The 20,711-nt window shown below is 34.7% G+C and overlaps 1 protein-coding gene across 3 annotated transcripts in view; it reads right to left on the bottom strand.

The window, feature by feature from the left end:
- The window catches only part of LOC106463681 (transcriptional adapter 3-like), a 68,073-nt gene that overhangs the window by 8,401 nt on the left and 38,961 nt on the right, over window positions 1–20,711 (bottom strand). For 2 of the 3 annotated variants that reach the window (XM_013923739.2, XM_013923740.2), the window contains exons 2-8: window positions 12,965–13,121; window positions 12,268–12,431; window positions 9,410–9,538; window positions 9,001–9,132; window positions 8,768–8,888; window positions 6,905–7,001; window positions 5,399–5,514 (exon numbers count right to left, since the gene is read on the bottom strand). In XM_013923739.2, the coding sequence (XP_013779193.1) occupies window positions 5,399–5,514; window positions 6,905–7,001; window positions 8,768–8,888; window positions 9,001–9,132; window positions 9,410–9,538; window positions 12,268–12,431; window positions 12,965–13,076 (871 nt within the window). In that variant the 5' untranslated portion in view covers window positions 13,077–13,121. Of the gene's footprint in view, window positions 1–5,398; window positions 5,515–6,904; window positions 7,002–8,767; window positions 8,889–9,000; window positions 9,133–9,409; window positions 9,539–12,267; window positions 12,432–12,964; window positions 13,122–17,910; window positions 17,980–20,711 lie in introns of those variants that run through there. The other variant, XM_022391257.1, reaches the window with a different exon arrangement.

The raw sequence follows: 20,711 nt of genomic DNA, 5'->3' as shown, positions 1-20,711 counted from the left end.
GATTTTTGCCCTCACGATAAGACAAAATGGCCACGGTAGGTAAGGGTCGTGGTACCTATATCCCCCACTGGTGGCTAGAGCTATTGGATTGCAATATTATATATATTGGATCCCAATCTGTAGCCGTAGAGTGATGCATTTTGCACCACCGGAATCACGAAACAGGCTCGGAATGACAGGATCGTGTATGCCGAACTCAAACAAAGGAACAAAACTCATCCGATCTGGAATTATGAACATTCATTCTCACTCCCCAACTAATTGGCCAAGGAGTATTCTGCTTGCTCCTGGAATTATGGAGAGGATGTGGAACATGTGCTCAACCAAGGATCTAGGATGGGACAACTATGCTTTCAGAATTATAAGGAGATAGCAGACCTCCTTCCATGAACAATATACGAAACCAACATTGATCAAAGAGAAGGGCCATGCACCCCTCAACGGGATCTGAACCAGAATTACAAGTAGCCAGCAGAGGAGGTTGATGCTACTCCTACTGACATCTGGGAAAAACATCCAGGGACCCAAGTACGAGGACCCCCAACTTTGCTCCCTTCTCCAAAATTGGAGGAACACACTTAACCACTCTGGAGGAAAAGCCTCTGTCCGCCTCCCCAGCAACTGGAAACTGGATGTGGTAAGGACTTCCGAGCTCCAAAGTCTGGGGGGTAATATGCATTGGGGGGTCCTGAGAAATAGTGCTCTGGACACTGTGCAATAGGTGAACCAAGTTCCCTACATTTTTGAAAGCAAACCTGATTTATTCAACCTGAAGATCGGCAGGGATGGGCAGGATCCCCATTAGCTTCATTCATGATAGTCCATGAGTGGCGGTCCATAATAATAAGGTAATACTATCTGGTAGGCACCTAGATGGTCTTATGGAACACTCCATTTTGACAGAGTCTGTTGCAACCTGTAGTATTTATAGTGAAAGTGGTTGCTGGTGCAGAATTGAAAAAAGAAAGCATACCTGCCTGGGCAACACTCCCCACAGAGTGGGATCCTGTTTAAAATAAAGGGACCCTGGAAATAAAAGAGAATATGATTGAGGAAAATACCTCTTGTTAAAATCTAACAAATGTAGTCAAAATAGCTACAGGGCATAGTAAAAAACCCTCACAAGAGGAAACTGCCAGATTATGAGATAGGAAAGTATTAGTAGTAGTCCACATACCAGCCCAAACAATGTCTTCCAAAGGGAAATTCAACTGGGTGGCTAATGACGAATCTGGTGAGATACAACACGCAAAAGGTTCCTCTCACATAACAATAATCCATTATACGCCATGTGAATCAATTTACGAAGCCACCTCATTGGGGTAGTGGGAAGTAGAAGGATTCCGACGAATGAACTATCAATTCATACTACCTCAAAATGAATTAGTATGAGCCACATAACACAAAAGTGAAAAATGGCTGGCAAATGAATTGTAAGAGGAAATTTCCCATTCCCTAGCTGGCAGAGTCTTGGGAAGAAAAGACATATCAGGGTAAAGAAGGACAAATGTGGAATGATAAAGAGTCTAATGCACATGGATTGCAAACAACTCTGACTGATGACGTCCACAGCCAACAACAAAAAATACAATTTAAAAGAAAGGTGCAACAAAGAACATGAAGCTAAGGGCTCAAAGTGAAGATGAGACAGTGCATGAAAAACAACTGTAAAATCCCAATTCAGTAATAAAAAAGGCCGTTTGGGGTCGAAGAATACGAAAGGATTTGAGTAGACCGGATAGTACGGAGGATTCAAAAACCTTCTGGTATTTGAAATACAGAAAAATAGTGGATAAAGAAGTCTTATAATAAAGCCACCGTAGATGAAGCAAGACCCCTCTCAAATACCCAAGTCATAAAACGGGATATGGTTGATACTTTAGGATGAAGAGGGTTTAAGTATTCCATTTCCAATGATAAACGGCCATTGTTGGCCTATGGAGAGATTTAGTTAAATACTGAGAAAACCTTAGAAGTTAAACCCTTATGATGGGCAAAGGACTACATAACTTCCAAGCATGAAGACTGAGTTTCCAAACATCTGGATGGAGAATATCTGAATATCTGGTTGTCTCAATAGAGACTGCCAATGTGGAAGAGGTAGAGGTGGACATTCCTGCAGATACTGAAGAAGCAGAAACCACATTTGAGCTGGCCAATATGGTACAACCAAGAGAATTTGACAGGGAGTGAAACAAACCATATTCAGAACCCAGGACATTTGCCAAATCTGGAGAAAGGCATACAGATGTAAACCTATCCAATCCTGACTGAACACATCTTCTACCAATGCTTGAGGATGAGGTATCAGAGACCAACACAACTGCAGTTGAGAATTCCAATGAGTAACAAAGGCATCAAGTGTCGGAGACCCGAACTGAGAGCAAATTCACTGAAAAACCTCATGATGTAGCATCCATTCAATTGGAAGAATCCAGTTGGTTGAGACAAGTGATCTGCAATTAAATTAATCACTCCTGGAATAAGACATGCTAAAAACTGATACAATGGGAATGAGCCCAGTGGTGAAGATCCAAGGTACGAAAACAAAGGTCTAGAGAATGTGTGCCTCCTTAACGAGAAGTCTGAGATACCACTGTGGAATTATCAGAATGTATCATGATAAGTTTTCTCTTCAAGAGAGATAGACCTTGACCAACTGCCCGGTGTACTGCAAGGAGTTTGAGTGGAGGGTGGACCCATCTTCTGTCCAAGTACCCTGAAACTCCTGACCTTGAAGATAAGCTCCACATTCCTGAAGAGGTGCATCTGTGAACAGAAGGATCTCGGGATGAGGCGGTGGAATGGATACCTCAATAGTAGTATTGTTCCGATCCAACCACCATTTGCAATCGACAATGTTGCTCCTGAATAATGAGACAGGATGATCCAAAGGATCAGAAAGCATGATCCATTGGTCATGCAGTGACCACTGAAGGGACTTCATATGTGCTTGTCCAAAAAGAATGAGAGGCTCGAGGGATGCCCACATCCCCAAAAGAGAGAGAACCATCCACACAGTAGGAGAAAGAGACATAAGTAAAAGCCTGAGCTCTTTCCATGGGTTGAAGCCTGATAGGGGTTGGTTGGGCACGACTTAAATGAGTGTTGAAAAACACACCCAGATAAACGAGATATAGCATCAGTGACAGAATAGATTTTTCCAGTCTGATAAGGAAGCCTGCTTTTGTGGCTTCTCAAAAAAGAATCTCTGAGAGTGTTATTCTGCTAACTGACGGAATGGTGCCAGAAGGAGCCAGTTGTCCATATAATGATGTTTTCATAGGCTTAAAGAATGTAGATGATGAGAAAAATCTCAAACAACTCTGCAGAAGACACAAGATTCTACACAAAACTAAAAGGTAGAGCCCTGAACAGCAGCACCTGACCCTTGTGCACAAATCTGAGAAACCTCCGAGAAGATTCTGCTATGGGAATATGGAAATAAATGTTGATAACATCGAACTTGGTCATCCAGAGCCCTAGCTCAAAGTGCCATCATAGGTTGAGAAAAGATTCCTTTGTAAAGCAAGGAGGATCTAAAAATTGGTTGAGTTGAGACAAATCAACGATTAGATGCCAATCTCCTGTCTTCTCGGGTACAATGAATAAAGGGGAATAAAATCCTAGAAGAACAGGAGCAACCCTCTCTACTGCTCTTTTGACTAACAACTCTCTTATGACCAGGGCACGAAGTTCCACTCGCTGTGGATCTGTTGGAGGTGAAAAGGCAAGAGGTTGTGCAGATAATGGTGGATGTGATGTAAATTGAATGACCAGCCCTGAAGTCAGAACATGAAGAACCCATGGATCCCTGGTGACAGCATTCCAGATGTCCAGAAAGTGATGTAATCATGCTCCCACTGCTCCCCCCACCCACAGGATAGTCACCTCACTGACATTGCTGTTGACTGTCCATCCAAGCCGAAGATCCTCAAGAATACAGACAGACTATTATTGGAACCAATAGACCCGGGAACTGAAGGAGGTGGTTGGTAGACACTATGAGCCGACACTCCCAAATTAGCACCAGAAAGGCAAGAAGCCAACGACAATAAAGAAGAATGTAAATGAGCTGAATCAATTTGTGATTATAACATCTCTGGAACTCTAGCAAACAACATGGGATGGAGAAAATGAGCTTCCCGTAACTCCCAAAGGACAGAAGATGGTAAATAAACTCTACCCAACAACAAACCAGCCAGGAAACCAGAGAAAGGACTGAAGAAGACAATCTCACTGAGGTAGATGTCAGCAAAATCCCCAACTCATCCTCAACTTGCTGAAGGGAGCATTGATAGACTTCCGAGAAAAGTTGGATCAAAGATAAATACCTCAGGACAGTCGTGAGAGAAAGATGAATCTGAGAAAACTGTGATCTGTTTAAAGTGATCACAGGTTCCATACAAAAGGGGGGTCCATCCATTGAAAATCAAAATATACCTCCTCCTGGTGGTGATAAGCCAAAGTACGATGTTCCGATAAACGTGGAGGACAAGGCATAGCTATCCGGTTGCATAACTAAACGGCAAATCTCCTAGCATGAACAACAATATCAGGAGAAGGAGGAAAAACCAAGTAGTCACTTGCCATCTTCTCTGCCAACAAGAAAGGAGTCAAAATCTCACAAACCCAAGTAACCAACTCAAGAAAAGGGGCTGGAGGTGGCTGATCAAGATGATCCTCTGTTGAGGCCGAACTAGTAAAAGAAGGAGGTGGAAAAAGCGAGTATAAATTCTCCCAAGTTGGTCCTGGTTCATTTGCAAAAGCTACCTCACAATCCCTCTGGAGAGACACCCTTGGTCGGCATATATGACTCCATCTCGCAACGGATCATATCACGTACAGCTTTGACTGTGATTGACCCCTGACCAATGACAAACACCAGATAGCAGAGGTGGAAGAGAAGAGGTCTGGTTGGCCTCCGTAGTAGAAACACTAACTCGGGAATTCATTCCCATCAGTAAGTTATTTTAAAAAGTAATCTATAAATATAAATGAAGATATAACCATAGTAATGCCCTCCATATTCAAAGTCACAACGTAAATTGTGAATAATCACAACACTTGTTTATAGAAACCTGTGTTGATTGCTTTATCGAGAAAAAGTGATTACATTATCTGAATGATGTGCTTAGATAGAGGGCACATTGAAGTTGGTGGAGAATATTGCAAATTAGAATTTGCCAAGGGCATTTGAGTGGGGTATAAAAGACTGGAGCAAGCATTTTCAATGCTTAGATGGATAAAGAGTGGAAACCCTGGAGATCGAGAAATAGCTATAGTGTCAGCAAAGGTAAGTATGTTTTGGAAACCACACGTTAGTATTAAAGCTAGGTGTTTTTTGTCCAACTCCAGTAGTTCCAAATATAAGTAACAACTGGTATAAAATACTGACCTTTGCTGTCTGTATCTACCATAGAATCTTCTAAGGATGCCATTAAGTTCTCCTCGATCAAGCATGACACAAGACGTTGTGTGAGCGCTCCAAATGGAGAAGTGTCATCTGACTCGCTAATATATTTCAACAATAAGAAGCTAGCTAATGTTCTTTAATTTCATCTTCAGATATCATAAAAAAATTAAACCTAATATCTTATTATTAGCTAACTCTATCCAAATAACACAATAGCCATTTCACTCACACTTCTAACACTTTCAATGCTGGTGGAGAATACATGTTTTAAAGTACATCAATTCAATGCAAAAGTTTTTTTAAGATAACAAACAGAAACTACTAAGTAAGATTGCATGAAATTTAGTAAAAACTTCAGTAAGTATCAGTAATCTGAACAAAAACAATACATAATTCGTTTTAGTATCTATATAAATTTTAGCTTCTGAAATATATCTACACTTGTTGCAAAGTGCTCTTTTCATAAAAAATAAAAACAAATCCCTATGTGTTAAGTTCCATGCTTTTGTATGTTATTAGCCCAAAATCTTGTAAATATATCCAATTAAGTTTGTTGATAAAAATACGAATTTTTGTTCATTTTTATTCTATTATCATAAGATAAATTTTAATTTATTGATCAGAAAGTTTAACTTGATGTATTAATTAACTTTTATTGTATTCTTTAACATATTTCTCTTTGGCCTTTTTTTCCTCCACTGAAGTAGTTATGTAACCCACTAAAAAATATTCATTGATGGGCTACAATCACATGCCACTACATAAACTTTTAGGCCAATGTACTTACTTATCTCAAATATTCATAACTAAGTCCTTGTTACAAAATATATTCTATCTTTCAAACAAATATACCACAAACTAAGTGTCAGCAACAAGAAAAATACCACAAACAGAACAATAATAAAAAATGTCATGCCTATTAGTTATTAGGATTTATTTCTAAACACACTGTATTCAATCTCCAAGAGAAAGGACAAAAGGAAATAAATAAGACATGGGATATTGTCGAGAATGAAGTACTGATTGTTTAGATCATTCTGCAGTACAGTTCTTCCTTCGTACAACATTTCATTAGCTTGAAAGCATATATTTCAATAGTTGAGATACACTTGTCAAACCCTCCTTTGGAGATATAAATAACTCATAACTCAACTTATAACGCCCCTGGAAGATTTAAACTATAATGTTTTTTTTTGTAATTCTACAGAGTTTACTGGAATAAATAAATGTAAGCCCTAGCAATTATCAGAAAAAAAATGCACAGATAGAGTTCAGATGTCTATCAACACTACAAAAACAAAAGTTTAGACATTAAAAAATATTAATAAATTAATTATCCATTTTAAAACTAAAAGTGTCCTATCTTTAACACCAAACACTAGTTCTGAAATTACTTATAAACTCTTAACACAGACTACGTGTTAAGATATGCACACGTATCTTGTATTATGCATTGGTAAAAGCAGCACTGAAGAGGAAAATACTTACTACTCTTTATCCACTTTCTTTAGTATCTTTTCTGCATCTGTGGAATTGAGTGAGCTATTGTTGCTGAGTCCACGGCGCTTGTCATTAGTTTTAGCTCCTAAATAAACAGAATTAATGTATATCAGGTTTTTGTATACGTAATATACATAATGTATGACTCACACAGTTACATAAACATTACTTCTAATAATAACTAAATTTAACATTCATGCTCTACTTATACTAAAACAGTCACGTATATCTAACAATACATATTGCTAACTCTAACAAAGGGAAGTTGTTAGTTGTTAAAAGAGACAGCAAACTTCTTAATCTGAAAATTTTGACAGTTCAACATCAATTTAATATTAATTAATATATATATATATATTAATTAATATATATATAAAAAAAACTTTTCACATTTTTTATCAAATTAAACAAAAATTGTGAATATTTTTTGGCTATAATACTACAATGTCCATAAATAGTTGAACACATTTTTAAATCTAATAGCTTTTAAGTAAAGAAAAAACGATATAAATATCCAGCAGAGTACAGTTTTGGCCTTAAAAAGATCCAATGTTTTGTTAGTAGATAGTCCCAAAACTATGGCTGTTTAGCAAAAAACACGAATGTTCTATACAAACTCAAGTTTTAATATGTTTGTTATAAATAACAAGGCAACAAATAATGCAATTATGTAATGCCATAAGCAGGTCAAGGGACACAGGACATTTAATCTAAAGATGAACACCAGATAGATAACCTACAAAAGTGAAGACACTGTTCCTCAATAACTGAGTAACTGCATTTACATACTTAGACATGACTGAGAACTTTTTCTTTCCACAATTTAACACTATGTTGTAACTGACAAGTGTTTTTTCCAGCAAGTTAAAACATTGTACAAATTTATATACAAAATCACAATAAATATACCAAGAATCAACATAACTTATCAAACATCACACAAGTAGAAAATGCACTAAATGTTTGTGATGATAAAATATTGTTGGAAAAATTATTACATTTTATTTTAAGATATTAATTCTTTTGCAATGGGTACCCTTTTAAATTCCTTTCTACTCAAGTCACTGAGTTACATTCAAAATTTAATTAAACAACTTTCCTATCAATGTATGTCAATGAAATTAACATTACATTTTTTGAAGTTATCCAAGTTTTAATTCCTTTCTTTCAAACAAAACCTTTAAAAAAAAAACTTAAACTTCAGTTTTGTTGTCACGTAACTCACAAGCCATGAAATATTTCAACTTTCGCAGTCTCTATCTTGAATCGGATAACCCCAGTCCTATAGATGTATGTCTAGACAATAACTATGTTTATTTTCCCTATTGACACATATATTCCACAGTTTTTTGGCTGAGTTTCGTGGAAACTAGAGATAATTTTTTCCAAAACCTGACAGGTGTCACACCCACCTTCTATACATAGCCTTGATATTTATACGCTACATATACTTATTTAATGCATGTGTATATAATTATTAGAAAGAGGTCATTTTACAATTCAGTCCAAGAATAGTTATTTGGAAATTGGCACTTATGTATTGTTGCACATGTATCCTTCGCCTGTTAGACTCCTGCAAGTTGCAGGAGATTGTTGCGAGTGCATTAAAGTGTCATTATTTCTTATAAACATTTATTTTAACAAAGACATATCTACCAACAAACAATTATCAATTATGTAAATCAAGTTTTAAAAAAAATTATATTGAAAAATATTTATCTTAATTAAATTTCAAAGTTACAGGAAATGGCAAATTCTAAACAATCATTTGCTTTGTCATTAAATTTTTATTGTACTATCAAATTACAGTTTGCTGCAAAACTATTCAACCAGTGTGTAAATATTCCTCACCTTCCTTCTGTTCTTCAACCATATCTTCTTGAGCCCATTTCAGTGAGTAATGTTTCCCCAGAGTTGGAATTTTGTAATACTCTGCATCTTCTTCATGGGTCTTAATTAAATCTTCTAATACCTAATACAGAAATAACTTGTTACAACTAAAATTTACAATAACTCTTCATAAAGCTAACAAAAAACAGACACAAAATGACATCTTATAAAAGAAATTACAAAAGTTCTCTTACCTTGATATTATCTTGAGTCACTTCAGCACAATATGGCTCAATAGATGCCCAGAACCGATTTGGAGCATCATTTTTTGGAAGTCTTGACAATTCAACAGGAGAGTCACTGAACTCGTACTCTTGAAATTTGGCCTATAATGAAAATGAAGTTACCCCGTTAAATAACAAAATACACAAAAAATGTTATTTACTAAACACTGATCTGTAAAAGAAATAACAACAATTACGTGTTTCTTATAAAGAATTAAGAAATACAATTAACTAGTATTTTACATACTTTTTTTTTTCTTCTTAGTAACACCTCAAATAACAGAATAAATAAAAGACAAGCATCAAATAAATAAAATCATGTGAACAATTTGAATATAAAACTATTTGTTGATAAAATCAATTAAATAAATAAAATAACCTGAGATTGAAAGTTTTTTTTTGGTCTTCCTCCACCAGTGAGAGGATGAGCTTTCCCACTAGCATCTTTAAACCTTTTTGTAGGCTTTCCTTCATCAGGTCGGCTTCTCTTCCCAGTGCTTTCAGGTTGCTAAAAAAGCTTAATTTTAGAAATTGCATGCACAATAAATTTTAAACAAGTAATTTCTAAATATATGTACTAAATACATGATGCACTTACTATTTACAAATGTTCAAATTGTCTCAAATGCATTCATAAAAAATCTAAAATCTAATAAAAGGAAGATACAAAATATCATCCACGTCAAATGGACCAGCCTTACTTTTCTGCTTAGAAAATATATAACATTACTTACAGATATATGTATATTACAACATATGAAGGGACTTTTAAAATAGACATAATGCTGTCATCAGAGTTAAATAATACGTTAAACAACTGAAAAACTTAGATTTTTGTTTCATATGATAGAAAAAAAACTTAACACAATACAATTTACATAAATAAAAATATTTATTATACGCCAACATTAAACCTTTCCTTTACAGTGAAAAAAAAATTCCACATCATTAGGCAAGGAATTTTGTTTCCTCTTATTTTGGTCCCTGTGCAAGTCATTTGAGATACCTCTGTGTTAAGTATTTTTGCTGCTACTGGAGAAAGATAGTAAATCCAAGAAGTGAAGAATTGGGTAACGAAATATGTTACAATGCCATGGTTTTAGCAGACTTTTATTTCACTTTTTTTCAACCTCAACAGACATTTCAACTCTACTTACATTCCTCAAAATTTATGAAAATTCTGTCAAAATTTTGTGTTATGCCAATAACTTCCATTCAAGTAATGAAAGAAGTAGTCATTCTATGTCCATTTGTTCAATATTATTTTATATTTAGGGCAATTTTTATGTTTTATAATTTTTTTTTGTCAAAGATTTATGAAAATATATGAATTTCCCAGTTTGCCTCTGAAGAAGAAAGGTCCACCATTTGAAAGCACTCGGGTTATAGGGTTTTTATAATCTTGTATCAAGACTTTTAGAACCTATGTGTTTTTCTGACATCATGAATGTATGAATTTAATTATTTTTCTTCTCCAGTTTTTTAAGGCTGACCTGTTCATTTACCCTTTGACCACGCTCAACCTTTAAACCCCTTTCTGCACATGTCATGAGATTATACTGAGTTAAGCTCAAAATTTAATTAAACCACTTTACTATAAACATATTTTAATGAAATTACTATTATCAAGTCTGTTATAATTATGGGTTTTATATTATCTAAGTTTTATTCCTTTATTTTAAAAAGAAAAATCTGAAATAGCAATTAAAACTGCAATTTCTGCTGTCATGTGATACACTGTGGTTAAAATTCTTTGAAGTTTAATGGCATGTTTATAACCAATAGAAAGAGCATATTTCGCACTCTTCAGTTGTAGCCTGAAGAAACCTGTACCTGTGTATGGATCTGTAGTACGAAATAGAAAATAACCTTAGTTCATTGTTCTCTTGAGGGGTATGTAACGTTTGGCATTTCTTGCCTTATATATAAATATATATATATATATATATATTAGTTTGATAAACAGTTAGATTGCATTTAGGTTTTACATTCATATCGTATTTAATTATGTATTATTTGTGTTTCAAAATGCATATTTGAAATGTTTATGATTTCTATATGTTTAACTTGTTGTAGTTTGGTTGCCAAAATGTCTAAGCAAGATGGTGTCATTCGCAAGTGCAAGCCTAGGTGTTTTGAATTTGTGCATGAGAGTCGCCCTATAATAACAACAGAGCACTGTGGGGACATGTTGGCGGTGTTGGCAATATGAATAAAATACAAAGAATTGAAAAGGAAAATTAAAAATAAACTGCAAGTGAAAATATAAAAACGTGAAATTATGCATATGACAAAAAGATGTTTGAAATCTATTGTACAATAATCTAAAAGGTATGTACATACTTCCATTTCTTAATTTTAAACATTTCATTGCACTGTATATTGATGATGATATCTGGAGTTACTGATATAATAGAGAAAATTGGAAAACAAAATATAAACATTTACCTTAAAAACTTTTGATATTCATTTAGGAGGTTCTAGATGCAAATGAAATGTGAAAACTGTGAGATAAGAAAGTATTTTTATACTCAAAATGAAAATCACATTTAATGTGAACTATTCAGAGTTGAGTGCAAATAATTACATTAAATAATGAATTTTTTATTATAAATAGTATAAAAAAATCAAAATTAAATATTTTATTTTTCTAAAACTAAATAATCTTAGGACTGTTCAAGTCAAATTCAAAACTATTTCATCAACTAGTTTCATTTTTGTAAAGAACTTTGACGAGAATCACATACCTACTTACAAAAGAAGTAGGTCGTAGTCAAAGGATTAAAGACTGTTCAATATTATTTTTCACCTTTACTTCAGGTATTCTTTCTTATATGTTTATAGACATTCATACAGTTTGTGGGATGGAAAGCAAGAGGCAGAAAATCCAATTAAAAGAATGAAATGTATCACTGCACCAACTTTATCAGTCCACTTGGAGTAAAAACAGGGAACTTTTTTTTGGGAGTACTCTACAAACAAGTAAAAATTAGTTATATCTATTTTACTTTAAAGGTCTCCACTTTGCTATGCATTTCACAGGAATTTTTCTTATCAGAGTAACCCTTAAATACCCTTATATCATGTACCATGGGTTTGAAGGAAACAATAAAACTAAAGGTGTTTATTAAATTATTGTTAATTCTCATACTTGGATAATGATAGGAATGGTATTGAGGTGGGTTGTTATAAAATTTTTCTCAAATTTTGAAATAAAAGCACCAACAGTAAAATTACCAATTTTCCAGGAGTTTTCTTCTCTTGCCAACTTATGAGTACTTTCATCTCCTGGTCTAACTGCTTTTGTCGTTTAGTGACAGAGACTAACAATGTCTCAATTTCCAACTGTAGAGCATCAATATCTTCTAAACCAACACCAATTTCTTCTGTCCTTTGAAGTACTGTACAAAAAACAATTATTAAAATACTTACAAGTTATAAATATAACAAAAAATATTGGTTTAACATAATACTTTAAAATTTATTAAGAGTATTCATCACATTAATCCAGACCAGAAAACTATTTGGACCATATTTTCAAAAATAATATCATATAAATCTTCAGTAATATATCAATGAAGAAAGCAAAACAGGACATATACTCGTACGAGAAACAATTTTTATAAAACAATTCATATCAAGGAAGTTTTGTGACACTAAATAAACTTTAGCATAAAATTCAATGGTCTGAATAGTTTTTGGTTGTCACTCCTTGAATGTATTGAATAGGATATATATATATGTTATGTTTGTGTGTGTGTGTGTGTGTGTGTGTGTGTATATATATAACTAACATTTTCAAATCTGGATGTTAGATTTAAGAAATCTATTAACATTTTCTCATAATTGAAAATTAAAACATGTTTACTTCTACATCAAATAATAAATATGAAAAAGCCAAAAGAAAAAAACCAACAAAAAACTAAACACACACCAGCTGTAAAACGAGGGCAAACTCTTGTATGTTCAGTGGGGGTGAAATCTGGAAACTGAAGAGGACATTCTTTTGAATCTGTTGAGTCTTTTCCTTTTCCCTTGCCTTTCATGATCTAAATCATACGAGTATTTCTTCAGATGTTTCACTTAAAATCCTAAAGGTAGAAAATTATACATTAAAAGAACAAAATAATTAGTGACACTAAAGGTAGCATGTTTGGTTGTTTATTTGTAGTTAAGCACAAAGCTACATAATGGGCTATTTGTGCTCTGCCCACAAGGATATAAAAATTCAGTTTCTAGTGTTTTAAGTTCACATACATACTGCTGTGCCACTAAGGGGCAAAAGTAACATGTGATTCATAAAGAACTAAAATGAAAGTCAAAGTTAAAACTATGCTAAAATAGAAGTTAAAAACCTAAAAAGATGAAATTAAGAGAATTAAAAATAAGTTTACCTTTATTATTTTTGGTAACCAGATTTCCTAATTGTAAACTTTATCAAAAAACTTAACATAGGGACACAGAGGTCAAAGTGGCAGAAGCTGATATTACCATCTCACTCACCAAGTCCAACCAGCTAAAATACCAAAAACACACTAAATGTATCCCTTCATACTCCTTCAACAAACATGTAAAATATTTTAAAGCAGCTTAAATTACTCGGAGAAAATAATTTGCTCAACAAAAAGAACTACATCTAATGTAGAATTCCAAAGTATAAACATGTTACATTTATCGACACATTTTTCAGAAAAAGTAGGTTAATGATAAAACAAAACATAAACGTGATAACAGGAAGCATTTATTAAATGTTTCAGAATTGTCATAATTCCATCATCAGTAATCTAGAGGTACAAAACAAATAAACAATATTTGTAATTACAACAGAAATATATACATAAGAAATAAACAATACAATTATACAAATATAACATGAGAAAATGAAAATTGAGGCACAAGTGAAATAGATAAAATAAGTTTAATTACATTGAAGATTGTGTTATTTAGGGATGGAAGAAAAGTTTTTATGTATAATGTTTGTTTTATAAGACGTTCAGTATCATGTTTAGACGTTGAAAGAATTTTAAAATTTGAGAGAGAAATTGGATGTCCTGTTTCTGTATTGTGCTGATAGATAGCAGAGTTAGGAGGGTTTGTAACCTTTCTTATAAAAAAACCCTTCAAATTCTGTAAAGAACTTAAAATAAAATCTACGAAACTGATGATCTGGGAAACTATTCCGTAAGTTTACAACTATGACCTAAAATTAACTTTCAATGTTAACCTTTTTCTTACACTGAAAATGTACTTCTGATAGGTACTTACCTCCTTTTACATAAAGCTATCTTGATATTATTCTGCCCTCTAAGCACTGCTAAAAAATATTTACAATCAGTGCACCAGTCTATATACCCTATTGATTTTGTGCTATTTCTGAACATGTATGTATCATGTGACTAGACTACTCTCCACCAATAGTATTGTGCCACCTGTATTGGCTCATTAGCTTATTCTGCTATTCTCACTCAATCCTCACTTTCGAGAATTGGCAGGCTTCAAAATAAGGCATTAGCAGTGAGAAGGAAGGGTGGGAAGTGTGTGAAAGGAGGTGAGTATCTAGTGGGAATACATTTTCAGTGTAAGAAAAATGTTAACTTCTGATGCAGTCTTACTTCCTCTCCCACTTTTGGGAAACTCCACTACTTCTAGAACCAGTACGCTCTTCGCCCTGAAAGTAGGAAATTAATTTCGTATGGGTGGAAAAATGGATGTGCACAAGTGCAATTTGCTCTAAGAGTTGCAGTCCATTGTAAAATATAAACAGAATTAACTATGTGCATTCACAACCTCAACTAGACAGATGAGATTCCATAACTTGTCCTAGGCAGTATGAGGTTAAGGATGAAAAAATATTGTAATATCAACATAAGGCTAAGGCACGTGGACCATGTTATATGTACCCATCAACTCCAAATGTAAGTAAATAAAGTGTTATATGTCACGCAACCAGAACTACAAAGAGGAAGTGAGCTTTCAGCCTGAATCTGGACAAACTCTCAAAACAACAGCAGGAGTAAAAAGTACAACAAACCCAGCATTACGGAGTCATGGGACTGCCTCAACTCAACCGTAACTGGTATTACAAGCAGAAATCATAACACACTGAACTGTAAATGCAGGGAAAAGACACCTTGCATACAGAATTACAAGAAGGACATGGAACCTTCACTTAACCATAGGAGCAGTGTACAAAAACATCCTGTTGCCTGTATTACAAAGCAGATGAAGTCTCCCTAGCTCAACTGTAAGAGAAGGTAATGAACTTCCTGCAACCAGAATTAACAAGAAGAGAGGCCTCTACTGCACACAACCATAGGAACAGGGAGGTGTCATCCTGAACCTGTTATTACAAGGAGGATCCCACATAGGCTGGACCAGCTCCAACTTTTCTTTTTCAGTATTTTCCTTATGAAAGCTATCCACCTGGAAAAAAAACATCAAGGTGGGAAATCAACTTTGTTCTCTTCTCACTGAGTGAATAATCATGAGTATGTATGGTAAAGTATATTTCTAAACTCACTCAGGAGGAAACCTCCATGTTTCACCACCCCAGCAACTGGGAACTGGTAAGGACTCCCATGCTCTACTGGAAGATAAAAAGATGAAGTACAGGTGGTAGGGAGTCCAGAGGAACATAACATCAGAGAAAGTATAATGAGTGTCCACACTTCCCTATTGTGAAAAGTAGATTGACCCCAATATATTCAATCAAAGGGTTGGCAGGGATGGGCAGAAACCCCCTTCTGCTTCACTCATGAAGTCCATGAGTGATGGTCTACCACTGAGTGACATTTATATCTAGAAACACACACACACACACACACACACTATTGCGTATGCCACCAGTAGTCTTGAAGAAACACTCCATCTCTACAGTGAATGTTATAGCACAATCAGTAAATACTGCAGGCTTGAGGCAAAGAATACCTTACCAGGCAACGTTCATCACAGAGTGAGATACTGTTATCAGTGGTTAAAACTAGGGTTGCTGAAAATTAAAGCATATATGAAGTGATAAGACTTACCCCAGTCAAAGGTAAATGGATGTGTGTAGAATTGCCATGGAAGGGAGATGATATCCACCAGAGGAAGATACAGCTAGATCATAAAGATAATGAGAGACAAAGGTATTGGGAGTAGTCCATGTTCCAACCTGGATAATCTTCCTCCAGAAGATGGCTAAGGCAAGAAGCCAAATATATGGTGATATGAAAACATCATGAAGATGGAGACCTACCATGGATAAAAAAGAATATGCCAGCCTAACGAGTTGATGAACCCAACCAGTTAATGTGACATGGATAGATCATAGGAAATGGAAGGGTTCAAGGGAATAAAAGTCAGGACTTGAACCTCGAAAGGAAGTAGTACATACCATATAACATTGTAAAGAATGAACTAGACAAAGAAGCCAATCAGAATGGGAGTATCAGAGAGAGAAGGAAGTTAAGGAAATGGATGTGAAAGCCAAACAGCCTTCATGGGCAGCATAGGTCTGAGGGAAGAAGGACCAGTCAGGATATAGTATGACATAAGAAGAATGGTAGAGAAAGCAGGTAACTTGAAAGGCAGAAATATCTGATCAACGATATCCACCAATAAGGAGGAGAAGAAAATAAGTCTTGAGGAAGAAATGGTAGATGGAACATGAAGACAAAGGTTCATAGGGAGAATGGGAAAGGTATATAGGACCACTCTAAGATCCTAATGAGGCAGTTCAAAGGAACATGGAGGACACACAACTCAAAAAGAGTGGAGAAAGGAGGAAATGACAAGGGAAGATAAAACCTGGAGAAACAAAAGGTGTTCAATAAGACTGCCATATAACTAGACATGGTTAAAGTGGACAAGCCTTTGTCAAACAACCATTTGAAGAATAGGGAAAGAAATATTGTTACATGGACAAAGAAGAAGGTGAATTGGACTAGGAAAGATACAACATGTGGAGTCAATTTCTGGGCTGAGACAATGTACCTGACAAATGTCATGCTTAAAGACATTTTGGTGACATCTGGCTGAATAATGTCCAACCAAGGTCGACAGAATAGGAACCAAGATTGAAGTAAGAATAGGGAAGGTTGTACAAGTAAAGGTCAGAGCAATGTGAATGATGGTTTTTTAATAAATTTAAAAAAATTATTTGTCCATGAATATATTGAGTATTTGTTTTGAATAGTCTGTGTACAAAGTAATTTTCATGTTAAGATTAAAAAGACTTTTCCTCATCTGAAAAATCTCAAATTTCCTTTCTGCAATCCCTAAAACCTCCTAAGTACATTATAAACATTTTTTTCCAGTAAAAGTTTATATTTCATCTGTTATTTTCTCTACCCTAACTCAAAACGGGATCAGTCAATTTGACTGAACTCGTAACCACCAAAAAAAATTTAAATAAATCTAAATTACTCTTTTTCTCTTTCCATAATGATTTCAAATTGTAACATGAAACTACATTAGTTTATCCTAAGTAACTTTAAACTCTTAACAGTATATATCAATTTATAATTAAATTTTATTGCTTTATTGCCCTTTTGATTGCTCTACGAACTGTGTCTAACTACTAACCTAAAAAGATCCCTACTTTTTATATTTTAGTTACTTTTATAATAATAGATAGAGAATAAACAAGAAAAACAATAAATAAATTTCTTACCCAATCTTCTTTTTTTCTTGCTGTCAATTATACTTAAGCCTACATATTTTATACTAATGGTAGTAGTGCATTGAATAAATCTTATTTAATTAAATAATCCACCAAAGAACATAGACTAATAACATGCATGTTTGTAATATATTAATGAGTCCTAGTGCTATGTTGATCCATGCCAGACATGCATATTCAATTATTGGACATATGTATGTTTTGTAGATTTTGATTACCTTGTTGGCTGAAGTTCCATTGTATCTCTTTTTATATCTCTTTCCACAGCTGTGTTTCATCAGTAAAATGATCATAGAATGGTAGCTGCTAAAGCATGTACAAAAACTTTGCAAAAAAAAAAACAAGAGAAACATTTGATATTCAAGAAAAATATTTTTAAGGGGTGATAAGTGCTTAATACAAAAGACTATTCTTTTGGATAGACTAAACATTTTTTTTATGGAGTCAACAGTGCATTGTTTACAGGCAAAACTACTCAGAGATGTGCAGGATAAAGTTTTTTCTTCCATGAATTACATAAATGTTAAAAAACATATATATATTAGTTACAAAATATTTTTGAGTTGAAATTATTGATACAGTTAGAATTAATATGTAAAATTGGTTTAACAATTTATGGCTCCAGAATATGTAAAGTGATGAAAAAAAGAATTAATGTGGCAAAAGTGATGCTGAAAGTATATGAAAAGCAGAGGAAACCATCTTTAGGTATAATAAGTTAGAATTAAGTTATTATATTTTAAATCCTAAACCGTTCTACCTGAAAATTCATCATACACACAATGTAGTACAAAACCTGTAATAATCTGAACCTTAAAATTTTCTTACACTGAAAATTTATTTCCGATAAGTACTTATCTCCTCTCACCTAGAGCTATCTCCATCCTGGTCTGTCCTATAAACATTGCCAAAAGTGTGTACTAAAAGTGCACTAGTCTTTTATATCCTTCAATTTGTACCATTTTTCTTTTAAACATCTATTGATCATGTGATCATTCTCCACCAATCATGTTGTATCATCTATACTGGCACAGATAGCTCCCTCTACTATTCTAGAGCAAACCTCACATTTTCGAGAATTGGTAGTTACACATCAGATACACTGGCACATCAGTGGGAATGAAGGGTGGGAAGTGGGTGAAAGAAAGTAAGTACCTATTTGAAATACATTTTCAGGGTAAGAAAATGCTAACTTCTGAAATGGTCTTACCTCCTCTCACCCAGAACTAGAATCCTACACTGCATAGGTGAAGGTGCATAAGTAACCAAGGAATCAGAAAGTGACACCCTGTTTATGCAAAATCATGAAGGAAAAGCACATCTGAGGGGTATAGCACTACTTTTAGAACAGGCATGCTCCGTGTCCAGAAATCAAAAGCAGAACACCAATACAGGTGCAACTGAATTGGCCAGCATGATTGTATTATGTATGAAACAACTGACTCACATCAGAATAAAACAAAATGTGGTCCAACTGGGTAAAATCTACAGTGGAAATGCCTTGGATACAATGTGTCAAATGCAGTCCATTCAGGCATCTTGGGATTCGACAGATTATGTTATGTGCGGTTTATCCAAGCAGAATACATCCAGTGAAAGTACTTGTATAATATTGTGAAATCAACAAGAGTTGTCTGCCTGGGCACAAACATCTTGGAAAAGCTTATCGATATGACAGATCCTGCCAAGTAGGGTCCAACTGGGCAGAAACGTCTGGTGGTAGTGCCGTTCATGAGATATAGAATTAACAAGTGTGGTCTGCCCTTGCAAAACCAGGGGGAAGAGCCTTGGATACTTAAGTGCATTTCATCCAGGTATAAAACATCAAGGGGAAGCACCTTGAGATATGGTTAGTTGTGTTAAGTGCAGTCCACTGAGCAAAAACACATCCAGTGGAAGTGCCTTGCATAAGAAAATATTTGATCAACAAGTGCAGTCCACTGAGCAAAAACACATCCAAATGAAGCACCTTGGATCCTGAATAATTCGTTATTCTTCGGTACTATAATGAGTATGTACTCATGTGGATACTCACGATCTATAAATTTTAATTCGTGTTGGTAGTACAAAAACCCACTCAGGAGGAAACCTCCTCAGTCCACTACTCCAGTAACTAGGAACTGGAAGAGGTAAGGACTCACGTGCTCCACTAGAAGAGAAAGGGAGGAGATTTGCATTGGGGAGTACAGAGGGACAACACACTGGAGACAATGCAATGGATGTCTGTGTTATCCTATTTTGAAAAGCAGAAAGACCCATATTACAAGAATCATGAATCAGTAGGAATAGGCAGAAATCCCTATCTACTTTACTCATGAAGTCCACAAGTGACGGTACTTCACATAAAAAAACAAGGAACATTTGATAAAAAAAAACTATATATATACACATACCACTGGACAAGCTGCCAGTGGTCTTGCAGAAAAACCCCATCAGAACAGTGTGCATTATAAAAATATTGATAATTAGAGCTAATATAATATGAAACATACCTAACCAGGTGGGATCGTGAAATATGATGGAGTTTAGTGAAAATGATCTAAGAATTAATAATAATAATATGTCAACTTACCCTAGTCAAAGACAAATAGACATGTATAAAACTGCCTTAGGAGGAAGATGATACCCGCTTGAGGAAGGCAAGCCAGGTCCTGTAGTGAATGTGTGATAAACATATTAGGAGATGTACATGTATTGGATTGAACAATCTCCTCTAAAGGCCATCAGATTCTAGCTGCTAAAGACATAGATGATGAATTTGGTGCAAATAAACATTGAGCAGACAGCAATCCTCTATGGACAGCCAGAATATACAAGTCATACAAGTTGACAAAATTAACCAGTGAGGGTAACAGATGAAAGATCACATAAAACAGAGGGACACCATGAATAAACAAACAGGAACAAGAACCCTGAAAGGAGGCAGCACGATCCACACAACATAGCAGGGAATAATAATGGCTGGAGACGGCTTAAATGGGTAATGAAAAAAAAACTTTAATACAAGTTTAACATGACA

Source organism: Limulus polyphemus, unplaced genomic scaffold, assembly GCF_000517525.1.
Source record: "Limulus polyphemus unplaced genomic scaffold, Limulus_polyphemus-2.1.2 Scaffold1459, whole genome shotgun sequence".
Classification (NCBI taxonomy): Eukaryota; Metazoa; Arthropoda; class Merostomata; order Xiphosura; family Limulidae; genus Limulus; species Limulus polyphemus.
The sequence above is the reverse complement of the archived record's forward strand: the minus strand, read 5'-3'. Positions and strand labels throughout refer to the sequence as shown.